Source organism: Pieris napi, chromosome 7 (genome assembly GCF_905475465.1).
Source record: "Pieris napi chromosome 7, ilPieNapi1.2, whole genome shotgun sequence".
Taxonomy (NCBI): Eukaryota; Metazoa; Arthropoda; class Insecta; order Lepidoptera; family Pieridae; genus Pieris; species Pieris napi.
Window position 1 is genome coordinate 7,602,211 of NC_062240.1, and position 19,032 is coordinate 7,621,242.

At 31.8% G+C, this 19,032-nt stretch overlaps 3 protein-coding genes across 4 annotated transcripts; 1 reads left to right on the forward strand and 2 right to left on the reverse strand.

Moving 5' to 3' along the window:
- Positions 1-1,317: 1,317 nt before the first annotated feature.
- LOC125051087 (la protein homolog) lies at positions 1,318-5,638 on the reverse strand. 2 transcript variants are annotated; one of them, XM_047651236.1, is made up of 7 exons: positions 5,490-5,638; positions 5,259-5,388; positions 4,473-4,639; positions 3,627-3,887; positions 3,233-3,376; positions 2,640-2,751; positions 1,318-2,342 (listed from the first exon to the last, which is right to left on the reverse strand). In XM_047651236.1, exons 2-7 carry the CDS (start codon positions 5,377-5,379, stop codon positions 2,008-2,010), a joined length of 1,140 nt encoding a protein of 379 aa, XP_047507192.1. In that variant the 5' UTR covers positions 5,380-5,388; positions 5,490-5,638; the 3' UTR covers positions 1,318-2,007. The 2 variants fall into 2 exon arrangements, with proteins under 2 accessions (XP_047507192.1, XP_047507193.1); XM_047651237.1 differs by having other exon boundaries at positions 5,259-5,413; positions 5,490-5,636.
- A 940-nt stretch (positions 5,639-6,578) lies between these two features.
- Positions 6,579-8,952, forward strand: LOC125051100 (protein asteroid). The gene has a single exon (XM_047651252.1). It carries the CDS (start codon positions 6,765-6,767, stop codon positions 8,925-8,927), a length of 2,163 nt encoding a protein of 720 aa, XP_047507208.1. The 5' UTR covers positions 6,579-6,764; the 3' UTR covers positions 8,928-8,952.
- A 7,771-nt stretch (positions 8,953-16,723) lies between these two features.
- On the reverse strand, positions 16,724-18,367 carry LOC125051178 (androgen-induced gene 1 protein-like). Its single transcript, XM_047651357.1, has 2 exons — positions 18,157-18,367; positions 16,724-17,322 (listed from the first exon to the last, which is right to left on the reverse strand). The coding sequence occupies exons 1-2, from the start codon at positions 18,304-18,306 to the stop codon at positions 16,783-16,785; spliced, it is 690 nt and encodes a 229-aa protein (XP_047507313.1). The 5' UTR covers positions 18,307-18,367; the 3' UTR covers positions 16,724-16,782.
- Between the last annotated feature and the right edge of the window lie 665 nt (positions 18,368-19,032).

Sequence of the window (19,032 nt, forward strand, 5' to 3'; positions counted from 1 at the left end):
TCGTCAGATTATATATTTTTCATTATTCTTGAATTATTTCCTTCAAAATAAAAAAAAAATTAGCTACGCTCGAGAATGTCGAGATGACGTTTTTTTTTTACAACTTTGTTGCCCTCCCCTTTTTTTCCGTCACTCTCAAATTGTCAGATTAGTGGAATATACACTTTTTAGGATGTAATTAACTCACCCTACCTTAATCTGACGCGCTCGGGAATTTCTGATGGTCAATTTTTTTTTACTAAACTGATCCTGTCTCCTTCACGTGCGGCCTTATATATGGGCCTCATATTTTGTGGAGGTACTTAACCGGGTACAAGGTATCCCCCTATATATTAATCTGCCGCGCTTTAGTAAATCCCGAAATCCCCTCTTGGGCTCCCCTACCATTATATATAAATCTAAATATATTGGCAAATATAATTAGTTTTACAATTATTTAATTTTACAATTTAAATTTTACAATTTTATACTAATTCTTCAGATACATAATAAATTTTATATTGTAATGTGTCTCTTTTTTTAACGTTTCTTTATGTTGTATGTATTCCTATTTATTTTCATCTTTGTTTTTGTAACTGTGTTTTCCTAATCTCAGCACTATATTGCATTCAAGTCAAGAAATTCTTCCGGTGGAGGTTTTTCGCATAGAGCAGTTTATTTCCCTCCCTTATGCTCACGTTATATAAAATTGCTGCTTTATTTAATTGACACAGTCCGAGGGGTGGTGATTTTAGAAAGCACCAGAACCGTATCAAATAAATTTCATTTACGACTGAATGTGTTATTTTCGGATCACATTAGCTTAATATCTAGACTTCAGAATGTTTTCGTTTTGATACTTACATAATAAAATGCTCATAAGTCAAAAATTAATCTTTATGTTTATTTTCTTTGTTCGTTTATCATAACTTAATTTGTTGATTATTTATTTAATGTATGCGTGATTTCTATCAACGATTAAAAAATTTAACGAAATTGAGTTTTATCTTCCTGTGATTATAAGTTTATCTTACACAACTACATTTTTAAAGTTAATATACTTGTACATGAACAAGTGCCTTGCTTTTGCGGCGCTGACGCTGTAGGGGCTGAAATTCTATAAGTTCTAAAGGGCTCGATTTCCATGAGATCAGCAACAAACTTGTCATGGTGTGAATAAGCGATGCATCTCAGTTGTAGGTAATCAATGGTCTCGCAAAAAGTGCTCATGGTAGGCCCCAGATTTTTTTAAGGTTAAGTTATAATATAAGGTTTTCAAAAATCTAAAATAAAAAAAATTCAAATATTTAATAATCCACAGTGAAGAAAAATCAACTATTAATTTTACAAAACTTTATTATTACACAAAATATAAGTATTTTACATGGATTAATTTTTTTTATATTTTGGCCAGCAAGATACAATAATAGTTAAAAGATCTATTTTGCAACCTGAACTCGACTCAAATATTTAAACTAGAATTAGAGTCTATTTAATGAATATTGGGTTTTGATTTGATAATAAGTTCTATTACTATTTTTTAAATACTAATAGGACTTGCTAGCAACGCTAATCACATATCGGCTATAGTGATACGAGTGAAATATATAAGTACTTCAGAAATCGCGGCAACGCAAGTACAAGTTCTGTACAAGCAATTTCAATAGTAATACAAACCTATTCTATTAAAGATATAACATAGGAAGTTAAACTTTAATATCGAAGAAGTTATATTTTAAATTACAAATTTAAAATGTACACAAATAGTATCCTTATAGGTAAGGGAGCGTTCAAGTATTACGTCACGCAATATTTGGAGATTATTGACCCCCCCCCCCCCCCCCCTGTAACGCGCCGTAACGTTTTCAGTACCCAATAGTTAAACGTTCGTGACCACCTACTGACTCTTTATATCGTAACGTTTTACAAAAGGATACCCCCCCCCCCCTCCAAAACTCGTTACGTAATACTTGAAAGCTCCCTAATCACCACTAAAAATAACCTTTCAAAGATGTTTAAATATTATATTTAACTATCAGCTTTAACTTTAGACGGAGGGCCGCCACCGTAGTCCTCTTGCCTCCGTTTCCTACCCTTTCCTCTAAAGTTCTTTCCCCTGTTATTTCCTCTATTCTTAAAGTTTTTCATGTTTTTACGGCGTTTGGCCATTTCTTCAACAGTTTTTTCTAAATATGCCGTTTCTTCATCACCTTCAAGCAACTTGAATGGGATTTCTTTCTCATCTATTTTGACTTTTCCATCTGTGAATTTTTCGGAGAGCTCCTTTGCTGCATTTTCTTTGCTCAATCGCACCCAACCTTGTGTGTCGCCTTGGTTAAAATCAATATATGCTACTTCACCACCTGAAAATGTATAATCGTTATCAGTAAACAAACAATTATGTCGCTTTAAGTAAGCAAATCTTTCTAATCTCACTAATGAAGGGCAAAATAATATTACTGACTTACTGAGATTTTAAATATGCTACTTTAATATAATATGGCAATCAACGCCCACAAAAACTCTTGCTTTTGCAGAAATTGCAAAACACTGGAATAAAATCGTTTTGGCTTTTTTTTTTTTCATATTTTTTCGACTAAGTATGATATAAGTTTCAGTAGGTAAAAACATTATGAATGTTTCCACAAATATAAAATTACCTAATGACGTTAGAGCATCCTTTATTTTCTCTCGAGTTAGGTTGTCACTACCCTCATTAAAGAACAATACTGTGCCAGTGGGAAGTTTGAAATCATCCTTTTCACCCTTCTCCTAAAATAAATAAACATATTTAAATAGATTATTTATACTTTTACATATTGGTCTGACATACAAGAACAGGAAATTTGTAAAATTTGTATAGCTGATGATAAATTCTTTGTGAGCATAAAAGACCAACTAAATGTCTATGAAAAGTGATTTAAAACTATTACTATAATTAAACCAATGAATTTGACACACTGCATATATAATTTTATTTTATAATATATTTTAAATTAAATGTGTGTACGTAAGTGGCTAGACCAAATGGATTGCTAGTTTCAGAAACAAAATGATTTCACTAAGTTTCTAATTAATAAATTAAATAATTCAAATATAATTTCAATTTAACCAATTAGAATTTTCAAACAAATTCCAACTTCCATAATGTTAAAAAATAAGTAGATTGCTTCACTACTTTGATGTTAATTCTACAATCTAGTGCTCCTAAGAGATTAACAGCAATAAATTTTTATATTAAAATAATACACACCTCGCCTTTTTGTGTTTTTTTCTGTTTCTTTTCCTTATGAGCAGCATACTCTTCTTGTTTCTGCTTTAAATAATTATCTTGCCAAAGTATTAATAACTCTGTGTCATTATACTTTAAGCCCTTAGTCTCAATTAATTTTGTAGCCTGAAAAAAAAATTTATATTAATGTACTTTCAATGTTGTACAAAACATTAAAATTGGGCAGAATTATTAGACCTTGTTGTACTTGGCAGCCAAATTTGTTATGTAAATTATGTCTTAATGTTAGTACCAAGCGAATGGATTTCTCCTTTCTAGAATGCAGATGCACCGAAGGAAAGGAAAAATCACCTTCTAATCCTTCTAACCAAATACATAATCATGGATAGATAGCCTAAAAATCAAGTTAACATACATGCTCTTTAGTCTTGAAGGTAACGAAAATAGATCCTTTGAAAATCTTATTTTTAGTCTGCCTATCTTGATATTTTCTCATGATAACATTCTCAACTTCTTCAAATTGTTTTAGGAATTTTAGTATATCATCCAGAAGAGCATCTTTTGGAAATCCCTTGGCATAGACTGTGCGAGCAGTCAATTCCTTTCTCCGTTCTTCATTCATCTCTGGCACTGGCAATTCAGGGTTTCTACGGACTTTTTTGTTGTCATCTGAAATCTAAACACAAATATTTTAGATAGAATGTTAAACAAAATGCAAGATTCAAGCCTATTTCAATAGTGATAACTGAATTTTTTAACATTCTGATTTTAAAGTGTCAAAGGATAAAAAGAAACTTTTTAAATTTAAATCCAGACAACTTGTTAGGTAAATCAATAACGAAGAATATTATTTGTTAGCTGTTATAACAATGATTTCATATAGAAACAATACATTTGCACTATAGAAGAAACATTTTTATTTTTATTTGAATTAAATGCAGCCCCTATGGCTATTTAACTTGAATATTGTGCAGTAAGACTACTGTAGACAATATTAAAAATGCAGGAAACACAATAAAAAAATTGTTTGTAATTACATTTAGTTTATAACAATAGCAAGTTGTTTGTCGGGCACAAAATGCTGATCAAGATTAATAAAAATGAGAGAAGAGAGAATAAATAAAATAAATAAAAATCCAGGTCCAGAGAAGATTATCCCATCACTGGTTTTTTTGGCAATAAAGAACTGCTTTTGAGAATGTGGCCATAGCCGTAAAGTGTGTGAAGCAAAGTGATTTAATGTTATTAAATGTCTGCATACCTCCAACAGGCCAGATCTTGATTTACCAAGGGCATTAACAATAACGTCATGATCCTCCGACAGCTTAGCCAGACGATTGAACTTAAGGAGTATATCTAAGGGTATCCATCCATCATCAAGCAGTACTTGATCTCGAAGAAACTTATCTCTAGGCAAATTTGAATCACCTGAAATACATATTTTAATGATTATAAAAATTGGATTGCAATAGCATATTTTTATGTGTATAATGTTTATAAATAAATAAAAAAATGTTATCTTCTAGCATCCTTTTGTCATTATTTCTGACATAACTGATCTTTCTTACAATCTTAAACTTTTATGAAATTTTAAACTTGTTACCAAATGTGTTGTGACCATTGTGTGTTGTGTGTAATGCCCATGAGAGATTCAAAAAGTCACATTATGCATGAAGCTGAATCATTAAAAATCAATAATAATCCTGTATTCATATTGGATTGGATCTCACTAATAGTAAATGTACTTTTTTGTGTATATTATAATGCAACAAAGTCAAGATTTAAACTATAAAATGGCTGGGTGGATGCTCCATTAAAATAATTATATCTTTGATTTTTTTAATTTGATGTGCAGATAAGTATGATATCCAAAGCATTTGAATAAAATCTCAACCAGCGAATATAACCTATCTGAAATAAAGATTTCAATACCCAAATCGATTAATGTTAGGGTTTAATTGAAAATCAACCCGGCTTTGTGAAAAAATCATAAGATCAAAGATTTAACGGCAAAATACAAACACGTGTTGGCAAACAAATATCTAACCAAAGTAATATTCCACTTGACGAATTATAGAATTTTCAAGTTCTGTAATCTCTTCACTTCCCTCGCTCTGATTGTTTTCTTGCCCATTACTTTCAGTCGGTACTTCTTTTTCTTCAGTCATGGTTGAATACTGGAAGCAAAATGTAACGTGAAATCTAAATAAGAGAAAACATTGTTTATGTACTGCCATTAACTAAGCTTCGATTATACGCATGCTGTAAATACGTGTACCTTTAACTTTATAAATAAGTTTGATCCGTTATAATTTTGCTGCTAAGCAATATTTATTCCAAATTGTAAGTGAGTGCGAAAACTAAATCAAAGCTCAATGCTTGAACCACATGTACAATTTACAAAGCTATACAATGTACATCCAGTGTGACCACTTACAAGTTACAGACTTACCAGTTACAAACTTACAGCTAAGTGCTAACCAAAAAGTAAAAAAACATATTTTACCGCGCCTAGACTTTTTATTTTCAAATGGTTTAGTAGTACAAAAAGCAAACATTACCTTTTATTAGGACATTATTTATGAATGATTTATTTAATTATTGAGTTAATCATAATGATTACGTATTTATTATGATTTCTTTTAATGAATATTACACATATGAAATATGTTCTGGTCTGGTTAGGTCTTTTTAAAGTTATTAATTTTTGAAATAACATACATTATATGATTTAAACAACATTTAAATTAAGATACATAAAATAAGATTCAGAGTTGAAATACAGCCCAAAGAATGAATTCGAAATTAGATCAAAATTTAATACGTATATATTTTTTCTTTTAGTAGTAAGGAACTATAAAAATCCTACTTAATTATTTACTCCCTAAGTTTGGGAAGAAATCTAAACTACTTATGTGTCGTAGTGTTTATGTTTGGCATGGTCGAAACCATGCAGCTAATTCTGTAATTTGCCTATCTATGACATATTAGATTATATCTGACGTCTGTGGCATTATCTAGAAGAGAACATTATATATATTTTTTTAATTTATTTAGTAGCCGGATACAAAGTCCATTGGCAGAACATTATATTTTTTTATGGTGTTGCTCTTGCATAAAAATATAATACGCAATAATTGAATCTTGAATTTCACTTTAGATTAAATGATATCATGGATTTCTGCTTATCAGTAAGACCATAGCCAGAATTTTTAATTTATATTTTTATACGAATATTGCTGGTCTATTACTTTAATTTGTCTTTGCGTAAATAGCACAGGGTATATATATAATATATATAGCGTTTAGGGACGAAAAATGGACGATGATCACACACGGATCACAAATCAATAACCTTGCTCTACTTGATCTGTGGTTTAAATATTAAAATGTATGGTCTGTTTGTGATCTAAAGTTGAGGTTATAATTTCTAATGGATAATTGATACAATATACACAGTAAAGAATAACAATGGATAGAGTTAAATGACTAACAGTTTCAATAATTAATATTAGTGTCAACGGATTGTTGCAGTTTTGGGATACCCGATACAATGGGAGTTCGAGGATTAACTACATATTTAAATTATAATTCAAATATTTTTATGAAGGATTATGATCTACACAATACTAACTTAGTAATAGATGGACATAGCCTTTGTGCTCAATTGTACAGATCACTCAACTGCTTTTCCGCTTTTGGTGGTGACTACGATAAATTTGCTGCTTACGTTAAGACATTTTTTAAGAATCTAAAGAAATGTAAGGTTACTCCATATGTAATATTTGATGGTAGCTATGAAAAAAGAAAGCTAAGAACGGCTCACAGTAGACTTCGTTCAAAGATCTATGGTGCTTCCCGCCTCGATCCAGTCACACAAGGATCTCTTCAAATATTTCCTCTGCTATTACGGGATGTTTTCAAGGAAGTATTACAAGAGTTGACTGTGATGTATACAATATGTGAATTTGAGGCAGATGATGAAATTGCTGCCTTAGCTAGGTATTTAAGCTGCCCTGTACTAAGTTATGATTCTGATTTCTTTATATATAATGTTGTCTACATCCCATTCAACACTCTAGAGATAAAACCAAAGCAAATTATTCTCAATGAAAAGAAAGTTTTTGCAATGGAGTGTAGGATATACAAAGTTGAATTTTTAACTAAACATTTTGGGGGTATTGAAAAGGAACTATTACCATTATTAGCAACTTTATTAGGAAATGACTTTGTTGAAAAAAAGGTGTTTTGTAAATTCTTTTCTCAGTTAAAAACTCCTAAAGGTAAAAAATCAAAAAATGAACAACAGCGCTGCATACATGGGTTGTTTCTATGGCTTCAAAATGAGACATTGGAGTCTGCTATAACAAAAATAATTGGTAGGCTTAAAAATCACCAAAAAAATAAAGTCTTTGCCATTATTATGAAAAGTATTAATGGCTACAATAAAAAAGAATGTAAATCACTGAAATATTTCAATTTGTCAAATGACAGTATTGATGATATCATTGACATAAAAATGCCTGAAGAAATGAATGATGATGATATTGACGACCAATCAGATGAGAATAGAAGTTTGTCAAGTAATGATGAATCTGATAAAGAGTCAAATAGTGGTTCTGATATTGAAGAAAGCCTACCAGAATGGTTTGCTGAAGGCATTCGACATAAAACAATACCACATTCATTTATCAATTTATATACTCATCATTTGCATTTCTGTTCTCCTCAAGCTGAGGATTATTTGCAAGATGATGCCCATTACTGTATTCTACCAATATTAAGATATGCATTTGATATACTAACAGACTTTGAACAAGAACATTTTGTATATGTTAGTAGAGAGAAAGATTGCAATTACAAAAGGATATTTGTTGGAAAAGAGTATGCAGTTTCTAAACCAATAATCTTACCAATTTCACAATTAATTGGATCCCAGCTGCATGCATATTTCTATAATTTTTTTAAAGAAAAACTTCCTCAATTGGACTTTGAAGTTTTGAAGCTGCTTCCCTCAAACTTTCAACTTTTTGGACTAGCGCTTTTATGGTGGGTTTCTAACTGTGATGTTTCAGTAGGCCAACTACAAAGCTTAATTATGTGTTTCACATATTTAGATGCAATTGATGAAAAAGTTGGCAGTACAAGAAGTTACTTCCACTTTAATAATAAGTTCTCTAATAAAATATTGGAACTAAAAGAGAGATCTGTAACGGAAATATCTGATGACCTACAAATGAATAAAAATAAAGTTCAATATGATGATTGTATAGTTGCCGCAGCCATTCTATTAAAAAACTTTGAAATAGATGAAACTATAAGAAAAAAGCCTAAAAGTTATAATTCAAGGAGAATACATACCTTTGCTCAGTTCCAGTGTTGCCTTTATGCAATAAACTCTTTAAACACTCTATGTGGTAGCCCATTCGAAAGTACAATCTATTCAAAAAGTTATAATGGAACATTTATTTACAATATGGCTTTGAAACTTGAAAAGGAGAGGGATCCAATGTTATATTTGCAGAAATATTTATTTGGTGCAACCAGTGTACTTTGTTTCTACAAAAGTTTAAACATGATAATATGTAGATTAATAAATGAATTAAATTTGAAATTTAAAGATTGTAATATGGGAAAGAAAAAAAATAGAAGACGAAAAACAGATGAAGAAATAACATTTTTAATTAAAGAATTTGAGTCAGAAGTTAAAATATAGTTGATTAAAAATAAAGTATGACTTTCATTTTTATTTAATTCATCAACATTCCTACCAATAATACAAAATAACATTTATCCTAATATTTATACAATAGAAACACGCCGTGTTACTTATTTCGTATAGCCGTTTCGTATGGGCCACCAAGTAATTAGCTAACCAAACTACCATAGAATTTACATCAAACAAAGTAATCGGTATATACCTAGTCAAATTTATACCTACATACTTATTGAAGTCTCAGCAAAAAATAAAAATTTTCTATTAAAAATAGCCACCTTTGGCTTTTATAGAACCCTTTAATCTGTTTGGCCACGAATCTATAGATTTACCTACGCACCGTTCCAAGGGAAATTTCGCCTCTGCTTGCTCTAAAAACTTTTTAAGAGACTCAATGTCGCCGTGTCGTTTAGAGCAGGCCATTCCTCTAAAACTGACCATAATTTGAAGTCTAAAGGGATGAGGTCTGGGCTAGTCTTCAGCTCTTACGTCCGGAACGTAAGTTTCAAGCCAGGCTTGAGTAGTTCGTGCCTTGTGAGTAGGTGCAGAACCCTGCAGGAAAGTCCACGGTATAGTTTTAAAAAGTGTATTGCTGAGAGGTTTCACAGCATGATCCAAGACTGTATCTGGATACACTTTGGCTGAAGTTTTCCCTCCTTTTTCACAAAAACATAGTTTTGTGACTCCTTGATAAGACACGCCCCACCAAACCATTACTGACGCAGTATAGTAGACGACACTGTTGTTGTATCGGTTGATAGTACGATATACAAACATACGCCTGATACCAAGCTTCTGAAGTGTCTGAAATAGATGGCGCTGTGTTAAGACTTTTATTGAGGTAAATAATTTTAACCCAAATAAAGTTTAAACTAAACGCTCGTTACTAACACTAAGCGTTCTTTTCAACTAATTTCGTAAAACAACAGAAGATGTTTTATAGATTGGGTTATTGTATCGCGAAGTCCCTTGCAACCCCAATGTAACGAATTGTTTTAAAAATTATAAAATAATGTAATTTATCTTTAACAAAATCGTTTAAATTTCGTGTACCCTAGAGGGTATACTAATAATATATAGATATAACCTAGGCAGCCCATCATTCCATTTGTCCCTCCTTTCCCAAGAACCTTCTTTGGCCAAAACTCACCGATATCCAGATTGAGCGTTCTGATAAACTTGCTAGGTCTGGATATCCATAGCTGCTTCCCTTATACTTTAAAATCGATTTTCGTTTAGTTTTTATAATACAATTGTTTTGTTTAATTTTTTTACTATCCCTTCGTGTATGTTATGTTTTCCTGTAAGTGCTTGTCACATTAAAAACATATTTTATTGTTCTTGTACCAATGTATCAGTGTGCCAAGCGTTGGCAAGCTGTTATATCCAAGTCCAGTGGCGGTACAACCGTAAATGGGTCTTTACCTCAGATTGCATGCGTTTTTGTTATCAACCGTGTATCAGTGTGACCGTGAATAACGAATTTAACATTTTACTCTTGGTTTTTGTGTCAATTTCAGTTAATACTATGTGATTTTCATAAACATAATAACAATTATTATAACCGAAAATCATTTCCGCATAATCATAGTTTACGTCAACTTAACTAATGGCCACTGTCTAGTTTATTCAATTCACACATACACCTTACAATTTGGTACCTTATCAATTTAAAAGTCACATTAATAAAACAGCAGTGCAATATAAAAATAATCACTTTATTATTTAATTTGTTTCGACTACAAGTCTTAATAAATTCGTGGTTTATCGTGACTTCTCGTTGCCTTTAACTTTAGGGGACGAATTAAATTTTTTGTTTAAACTTTCGCCTACAAAATAAAATAGGTGACCTATTACAACACTGCCTAAACAAAAGCTTATTCTGAGAGGCCAATTGAAGTACGCTAATACAGGGTACACCCATTCACCTGTTCGACCATAAACTAAAAACAATAACCCTAAATACGAGAACATAAAGATATTTATCATGGCTAAACCGACCATCCTTCTAGGGTAGGTTACATTGGACGTTAACATTTCTAATATTATAAAAATAGACACAAATGTATGTAGGGGGTGGTTTATCCATGGTGGATAAGCTTTTTCTACGCGTTCGGGAAAAATAAGTTCCTTGTCAACGGCGTATACACTCCAGAAAGCAATAGACACATAGACACCCAGCGGAAATGCTAAAGTAAATAACAAATCTTTTAATTTTCGTATTAAAGGCGGATTACGAGGTGATGCTTCGTCTGTGCCAAAAACATCGTTGGCTAAGGCTACCCAATGGTAAACTCCGTGAAGTACCTGTAAAATAAATAACTAATTATTTTGTGTACTACTTAGATTCACTGCAGATGTGATCCATCCATCATGTACACGTCTTGTCTTTTGGGAAAAAATATCCATAAAATAAAAATTACTCCAGTTGCCTAAAGGAACTTTTCTAATTATTATTTAATGAAACCATTAATGACGGAATTTAAATTATAGTTGTATTTATTGTAATGTGTAACCAATTTAAGTAGTATTTTTAAGATAGTTTAATATTTGTTTATGAGTTTAGCTATAAGACAAATTAGATTTCTATACCTAAATACGTGCAATAAAATTTTCGGAATAAAAAAAAATCTAAATATTCAGAAAGTTTAGTTTCTTGCCTACATATTTGCCCTTGGATTTCATAATTATAAATACATTAGGTAATATTATATGACTTGTAATATATTTTAATGTTATACAGGAAATATTATTTTTTGTATTTTGGTAATAATTAATAAACCCCGAAAAGACCTTAAGTTTTCGTTTGTAGAGGGCTATTGAGCAAAGCCTTATTTTGTCTACAAAAATAGAAATCCCAACAATTTTTTTAAGTCTGGTTTAAAAGTACCTACCTACCACTTAACAGGTACATATTAAACACTTTGTGTTTTGATTTCTTTAATTCTCTTAGTTTTAATTGTTTTACGTAAATTTGTGACTATTGCTCGAAACGTCTATTTATGTAAAGAAAATTAAATATTCGCTTTTATAGTGATACAAAAATAATTCTTTCTATTATTCATAAACTAACAATAAGTCTGTTTTTGTTAAAGAATATTTTTTTATGTTTATTTAACTTCAAATTGGCAAGATAGTGAATCTTTCTTTACATAAATAGACGTTTCGAGCAATTGTCGGTGGGACCATTTATTAATCTAAGTATTGTTTAATATTTATATTTAATAAAAAAGGTTTATTTAAATGTGTTGTGCATAATTTACACCCTAAGCTTAGCTTAAAAGTTATATCGCGCAATTTTGGTCAAATTTAATATATCCCTAAAGCCCATTGAAATATGGTCCTAGCTAGATTAGATATGGAGTACTTGAACATTTGCAGGTACTTGTTTATTAAATAAATGTAATTTAAATTAAACGTTTCTTACGTGTTTCCGAGTTGCTTAACTTATGCGTAAGTAATGTCTGTTGTAAATGAAACTGTTAGAAAAGTTTGAGACCAATAATAAGGGTTAGATTATTATTATTAGTGAATTAATTCTAAACAAATATAATAAAAACTATATTATAATAAATATATAAATTTAAACTGTTTATACAAGTTTGAATTCAATATTTGTTAATAATTTCGTTTGAATAATGCTAATAATACATTAAGTTATAAAAACCGATTAACGAAAAACGGAAGAAACCTCGAAAAATAATATTTTTGAGTTTGAAGAGTTAAATTTAACTGAAAGAAAGGGTTCAAATTAAAAAAAAATACTTTTAATCATGTATAAATGATACGTTTAAAAGTGACTCCGGTGGCAAATAATAATGATAAACGTGGTTAATAAGCCCCAAAATCAGTATTTTTTGTAACCTAAGAAATAAAGGTCATATGCTGTATATAAACTAAAATCTTTTTGACAATAACTAAGCATTTATTACAATTATTGTAAATTATAATAAATATAATCTTTAAAATTTAACTACCGGTCAATATTATAACTATTGATTGTGATACTTACAAAATTCCACAGTGTTAAGAAAAGAATACGACTTTTAAAGGGATAGGTGTCCAGTGAATTTCCATGGAATACATTCACATATACTTGATCATACCACAAAATATAAGAATTTAATACAGCAGAAAAAATATGTAATAATGGTAATGCCATATTACTTTAGCAAGCGTGCACGCACTTCGAATTATAATTTGTGACTGTGGGTCGACTAAACCCGCTATTTATAATCGTAATTTAATAATAATTATTTTAATTAATTAATCTTTCCTCGACCGAAAATTTCTCGAGCTGTAAAGATTACAGTTGCGTTTTATCTGGACTTCAAAACAATTTATAGTTGCTTAATTAGGGATGTTTAAACTGGTGGTATTGAAGATATCTTCTTTCTGTTTTTCGTCTAGGTAAGATATTAATACCGATAAAGTAATACATAATTATTTTTTTAGGTTCCTCTAGGCTCTAATGATCATGACTGAGAAGTCCTTTCAATGAACAGATATTTTTTAAAACGGTGCACGTGTCTTAATAGTGATAAATAAACATAACAAAGATTCAGACCAATTGAGAACCTCTTTCTAATGCTAATGAATATGTGTAACAAAAAATCTAGTAATTTCAATCTGTAATCACTAACTGAAAAATATTATGTTTTATTCTATGTTCAATGATTAAAAGTCTATATATTTCTTATGAAGGCTTATTAGGATAGTCAATTCATTAAAAATAATAATAATGGTTGCATGTATTTACAGTCTAGACATGTAGGCATACAAATATATAAACTATACTCTTTGTAATATATTTTCCATGATCTACCGATAAATATACATCAATGTGTCTTTTTCGACACATAATTGGGTCATTCACCTAACAACTATATCATAAAAGCTTGACCTATAACTGATATAGTTTTAGGCAATGAGATTTAATTTTAAATTTAAGGGAATGTTTTTATATTGTATTTCATGTACTAAGGGCATCAAGGCTGAGTGGTATTTAAATATTATTTAAATTAGTTGATTCGGAGCAGTGTTGGCCTAGTGGCTTCAGCGTGCGACTCTCATCCTTGAGGTAGTAGGTTCGATCCCCGGCTGTGCACCAATGTACTTCATTTTTATGTGCGCATATAACATTCGCTCGAACGGTGAAGGAAAACATCGTGAGGAAACCGGCTTACCTTAGACCCGAAAATTCGACGGCGTGCGTCAGGCACAGGAGGCTGATCACCTGCTTGCCTATTAAAACAAGTGATAATGAAACAGATCAGAAATCTGAGGCCCAGACCTAAAAAGATTGTAGCGCCACTGATTTGTTTTATTTATTTTAAGTTGATTCTGAACCTTACCGAATGATAACTCGCTTGATACATGCACAATGTTGTATGCCCTTGGCAGAATGCCTAGTGAACCTTTCGAGTTGAGGGTAATAAAATATGTAATGTAAATCCTAGCGTCCTTAAGATCGTGCGTTCAGACCCCGACTATGCAGTAATGAATTTTTTCATGCATTGCTCTCATTCTCTCTTCTAACAGGAGATTAAGAGGATGCCGATTGCCGAACACACGCACAGTAGGATGCTCAACAACTTGCCTATTTAGATGAACGAACAATTACAAGCGTCAAAGCGAGAAGTGTATCCCGCATTTGTTTACGTGTGTAGCGCAACCTCTGCGCTTACAAATCACTGCGATGACATACCCTGAAACGCGCTAACGTAGTCATTCCGTCCGCTAAAGATCTATACAACTTCTCGAGTCTCGACCTTAGCTACTGGCCATGCCCCAATGGCCCCAACCGCTTGGGCCTTCGGGCCCGCCAGTCAAAGGTTATAATGGTCGAGGATCCCCCCTTTCGGTTGTAGGAACAGTATACCATCCTTTCTCCACACGAGACTTATTAGGAACATTATGTACCTACCTAATATCATAGTTAACTATCATTACCTCAGCCAAATTAACTTATCGCTTTAATCACAAAGGCATTTAGTGATTGTATAATAATATGAAATTAGAGATAGTTGAAGACGAAGTCCAAAGTACAGGATTTAAGTCGGGTTGTAACCGAATTTTTTTTATACCTTGTGGCTAATCGACCGCTTGGTTGTTGGACTCAGTTTCCGCGCTTAGACTCTCACTAGGTCAGTTGTGTGAAGATTCGACCGCTTATTATACTATCAAATAGATTTAGAATTGTAAGTTAGAAAACTGTAAATTAAAATTTTGAAGGAAACTAGCCCAGTTGGATAAGAACTGGCATGAATTTTAGAAATTTTATTGAGTTTACTTTGTGTTCAAGTATTACGTAACGAATTTGGGGGGGGGGTCCTTGTATACAACGTTACGATGCGGGGCGGGGATTGAATTACGCGTTATTGTTAATATTATTTCCAGTACTTTACACCACATAATGGTAACTTTTAGGTATAAAGAGTCACTGGCTGGGCGCGAAACGTTTTACTATACTTGGGTACAGAAAAACGTTATGGCGCGTTACATGGGGGGGGGGGGGTCAATAATCTCCAAAAATTGCGTGACGTAATATTTGAACGCTCCCTTAGCTGAAGTTTTACAATATCACATATCTACTCAGTAAGAAAGCTATACACCTTAGCGACCTGTATAAGATATCACAAACGCCATGGACTAATAAATCTGAACACATCGAAGATGAGATGTTTTTTATTCCCGACGCAAAAACTACGGACTGTGTTTGGTCAAGGCTTTTTTTGGATTTAGGGGCTCCTTCCTTTTTATTAAAATCTCCCGATCTACGAATTCAGACATAGTATAACTATCCAGATAAAAGCTTATAAAATACATAAAAAATTCTGCTAGCCGATTTGGATTTCGGTTCTACAAGTACTGAAGCGTTACTATATATTCTGGCATAACTTTGAGGTTGCAAAAACTAACCCAGATAGCATATATAAAAAAGTAAATGGACTACCCAGTCAGTTATTAGATAGCCTAACGTTAACCAACACAAAACGTATGTTGAAAACTACTTTTATATGCATTTGTTGGGCTCCTAGACAAGACTGCTTTGTTACATTAATACACCACAGTGGTTTTCTAATGTAACATATCGTGATATACTTGTTCGACATTATTTTCTTTAATAGTTTAAATATCAGCAAAAGCATTATCTCAGTTACAACTTACCTTTAAATTAAAGAGCATGGTTACGTTTAGAGGTATTTTTATATCCAAGTATTTGTAATAAATAATTGGTGTAATAAATCATAATAAATAAAATAAAAATTAGGTTATAATCAATTGAGAGAAGACAATTATTATAAAAACCTTTTAGGTTTCGAGATCATTTGACTTTTCTAATCGACAAGTAGGTGATCAGTCTTCTGTGTATGATACACACCGTCGACTTTTTGGGGCTAAGTTAGTAGGTAAGTGGTTTAGTCTCTGTGTTTTCCTTCACATTTCGAGCGAATGTTCAATGAGCACATAAACAGAAAGTCCATTACACAGCCGGAGATCGCACCTACGACCTCATCGATGAGAGTCGCACGCTGAAACCACTAGGCCACCACTGCTTACTTATTATATCGATAAATAATAACGCCTTCCATTATAGAGCTAGCAAAAGTTCAGAAACATGTCATGTTGCTTTTACATATTGTGTAAACGATAAATGTAGTTTCGTGAAAATCGAAAGTGCTTTTTTGTAATATATACGAATATGGTAAGAACAGGTTAAAAGTAAAGTGTTAACTAAAAATCAAATGTTAACTGCATATTTACTTAAAATATAAAGTAATAAAACGACAGTGTATACAAAAATAAGTTATTTTATTCAAACATTAAACCCATTAGTAAAAAAATACGTGCCTTATCGTGACTTCTTGCCTTTGACTTTGGCAGACGGATTTAAATTTCTGTTTAAACTTTCTCCTAAGAAATAAAATAGATGACCTATGACAACACTACCAAGACAAAAGCTTATTCTAAGAGGCCAATTGAGGTGTGTTAACACAGGGTACACCCACTTACCCGTTTGACTATAAACTACAAACAAGAACACCAAATACGAGAACATAAAGACATTCATTATTACTAAACCGAGCTTTCGTCTGGGGTATGTTATATTTGATGTTAACATTTCGATAGTTATAAAAACGGACACAAGTGTGTGTAGGGGGTGGTTAATCCATGGTGGGTAAGCTTTTTCTATGGGTTCGGGGAATATAAGATCCTTGTCTACTGCATATACACCCCAGAAAGCAACAGATACGTAAACACCTAGAGGAAAGGCTAACGCGAATATCACGTCTTTTATTTTTCGTATTAATGGCGGGTGACGAGGTGATGCATCGTTTGTACCAAAGATGTCGTTAGCGAAGGCTATCCAGTAGTAAACAGCTTGAAGTACCTGGAATTAAGACAAATTAATTGTAATTGTTGTCTCCGTCCATTGTAGCTTAGATAACGCACAGTAGTTCAAGGTTTGATTATGAATGCTGAAGTAATGAGCTAGTATAAGGAATATACCTAAGAGTCCTATAATTTATTAATATACCTATAGTTTGGACACTTTCTTTCACTGAAGTTTTTCCGAACCAATTCGACTTAAGTTCCTTCAAGCAAAGATAGTACAAATTAATAAAAAGCCGGAAACGTACTCGTGAGCTCTCTACAATTGAGTATTTATTTGCAGCGGTATCACTTAACATCAGATGAGCTTTCTGCCGTTTTTCTAAAAAAATCTATATCATTTAATTTACCTTGGTTATGTAATGTAATAATCAGGTTAATAAAAAAAGATAATGTAATTGAAAAAAGGTCAGAATACATAGTTGTCTATCAATTACCTTGAACGGATAACAATAATAATAAATACAGTAGGTAGTTTTATGATTATTGTAATTAATAACGTTAATGTCTATGCACGTTATTAGTAATTATTACAAGTCACACGAATAAAAATTATTAGCCACATTCTATTTACACACACACAAACGCAAAATGTTGTGTGATTTTTTAGCACTAATACTCTATAATTATGTTTAGTGGGGTCACCAAGGTTTACAAAAACCGGTTAATAGCATAGATACCCACCATAAGAACCTCCAAAAAGGTTGGTTTTTGAATGTATCGAGAACTAAATGAAAACGTAAAATGCGCCTAAATAACTCTTCTTAAAATGTCCACTATGTAACGGTTACTTTTTTTTTTGCTTAATATCAATTAAAATCAAAGTACTCACAAAATTCCATAGAGTCAGGAAGAGAACGCGACTTCTAAACGGATAGCTGTCCATACCCTTTTCAAAGGGAACATTCACATATACTTGATCATACCACAATATATAAGAATTTAATACAGCAGCAAAAATATGCAATATTGGTAGTGCCATATTAAGTAAACGTGCACACACCTTGAATAATGATTCGTGACTGTGGTATAAACATTACTTTGATGGTTGATAAGTCTATAATTGTCATTTGATATTGCTTCTAGATTTTTATGATGGCGAGCTTACATTTAAATTTATTTATAATTTACATGGATATACTGGGAAATTGAAAGTGGGTATAGTAAACGTATTCTTTAAAGCCACAGAAACATTTGTAACGATGTCGGATGTCATTTGTATTTCGTGAGTGGTTTAAAGATAAGATAAGAAATATATGTAATTACTGGACTATAAAATATATGCACGTTCAAATTAACGCATTCAAGTAAGTATTAAGTTAAAATTGTAGCTACTGTTTAACGACCAATGAGCAAAGTTCAAATATATCTTATGTAGGTTTAAAGTTAATTGTCTTTGGTTTAGTGTCGACGTTTCAAGGTTAAGTGGGTAAATACTGGTCGTCGTGAACATAGCGTGTAAGAAAAAAAAAGATTAACACGAATGAAGACAGGGAAATCATTCCCCTAGTTAGTAATATTTTTTAAAAGCTTTTTAAAAGTTCACACAAATTCTTAGTATGTTCGCATGGAAATTACAAGGTCTTGATTACTGATTGGAACCGAAAATAAATTAATTGGAGACTTAAGTTAAAAAACAATGTATGACTTTGAGCGCCCTTGTGCCGTAGACCAGCACGTAATGATCATTCTCATGCTAATATAAAGA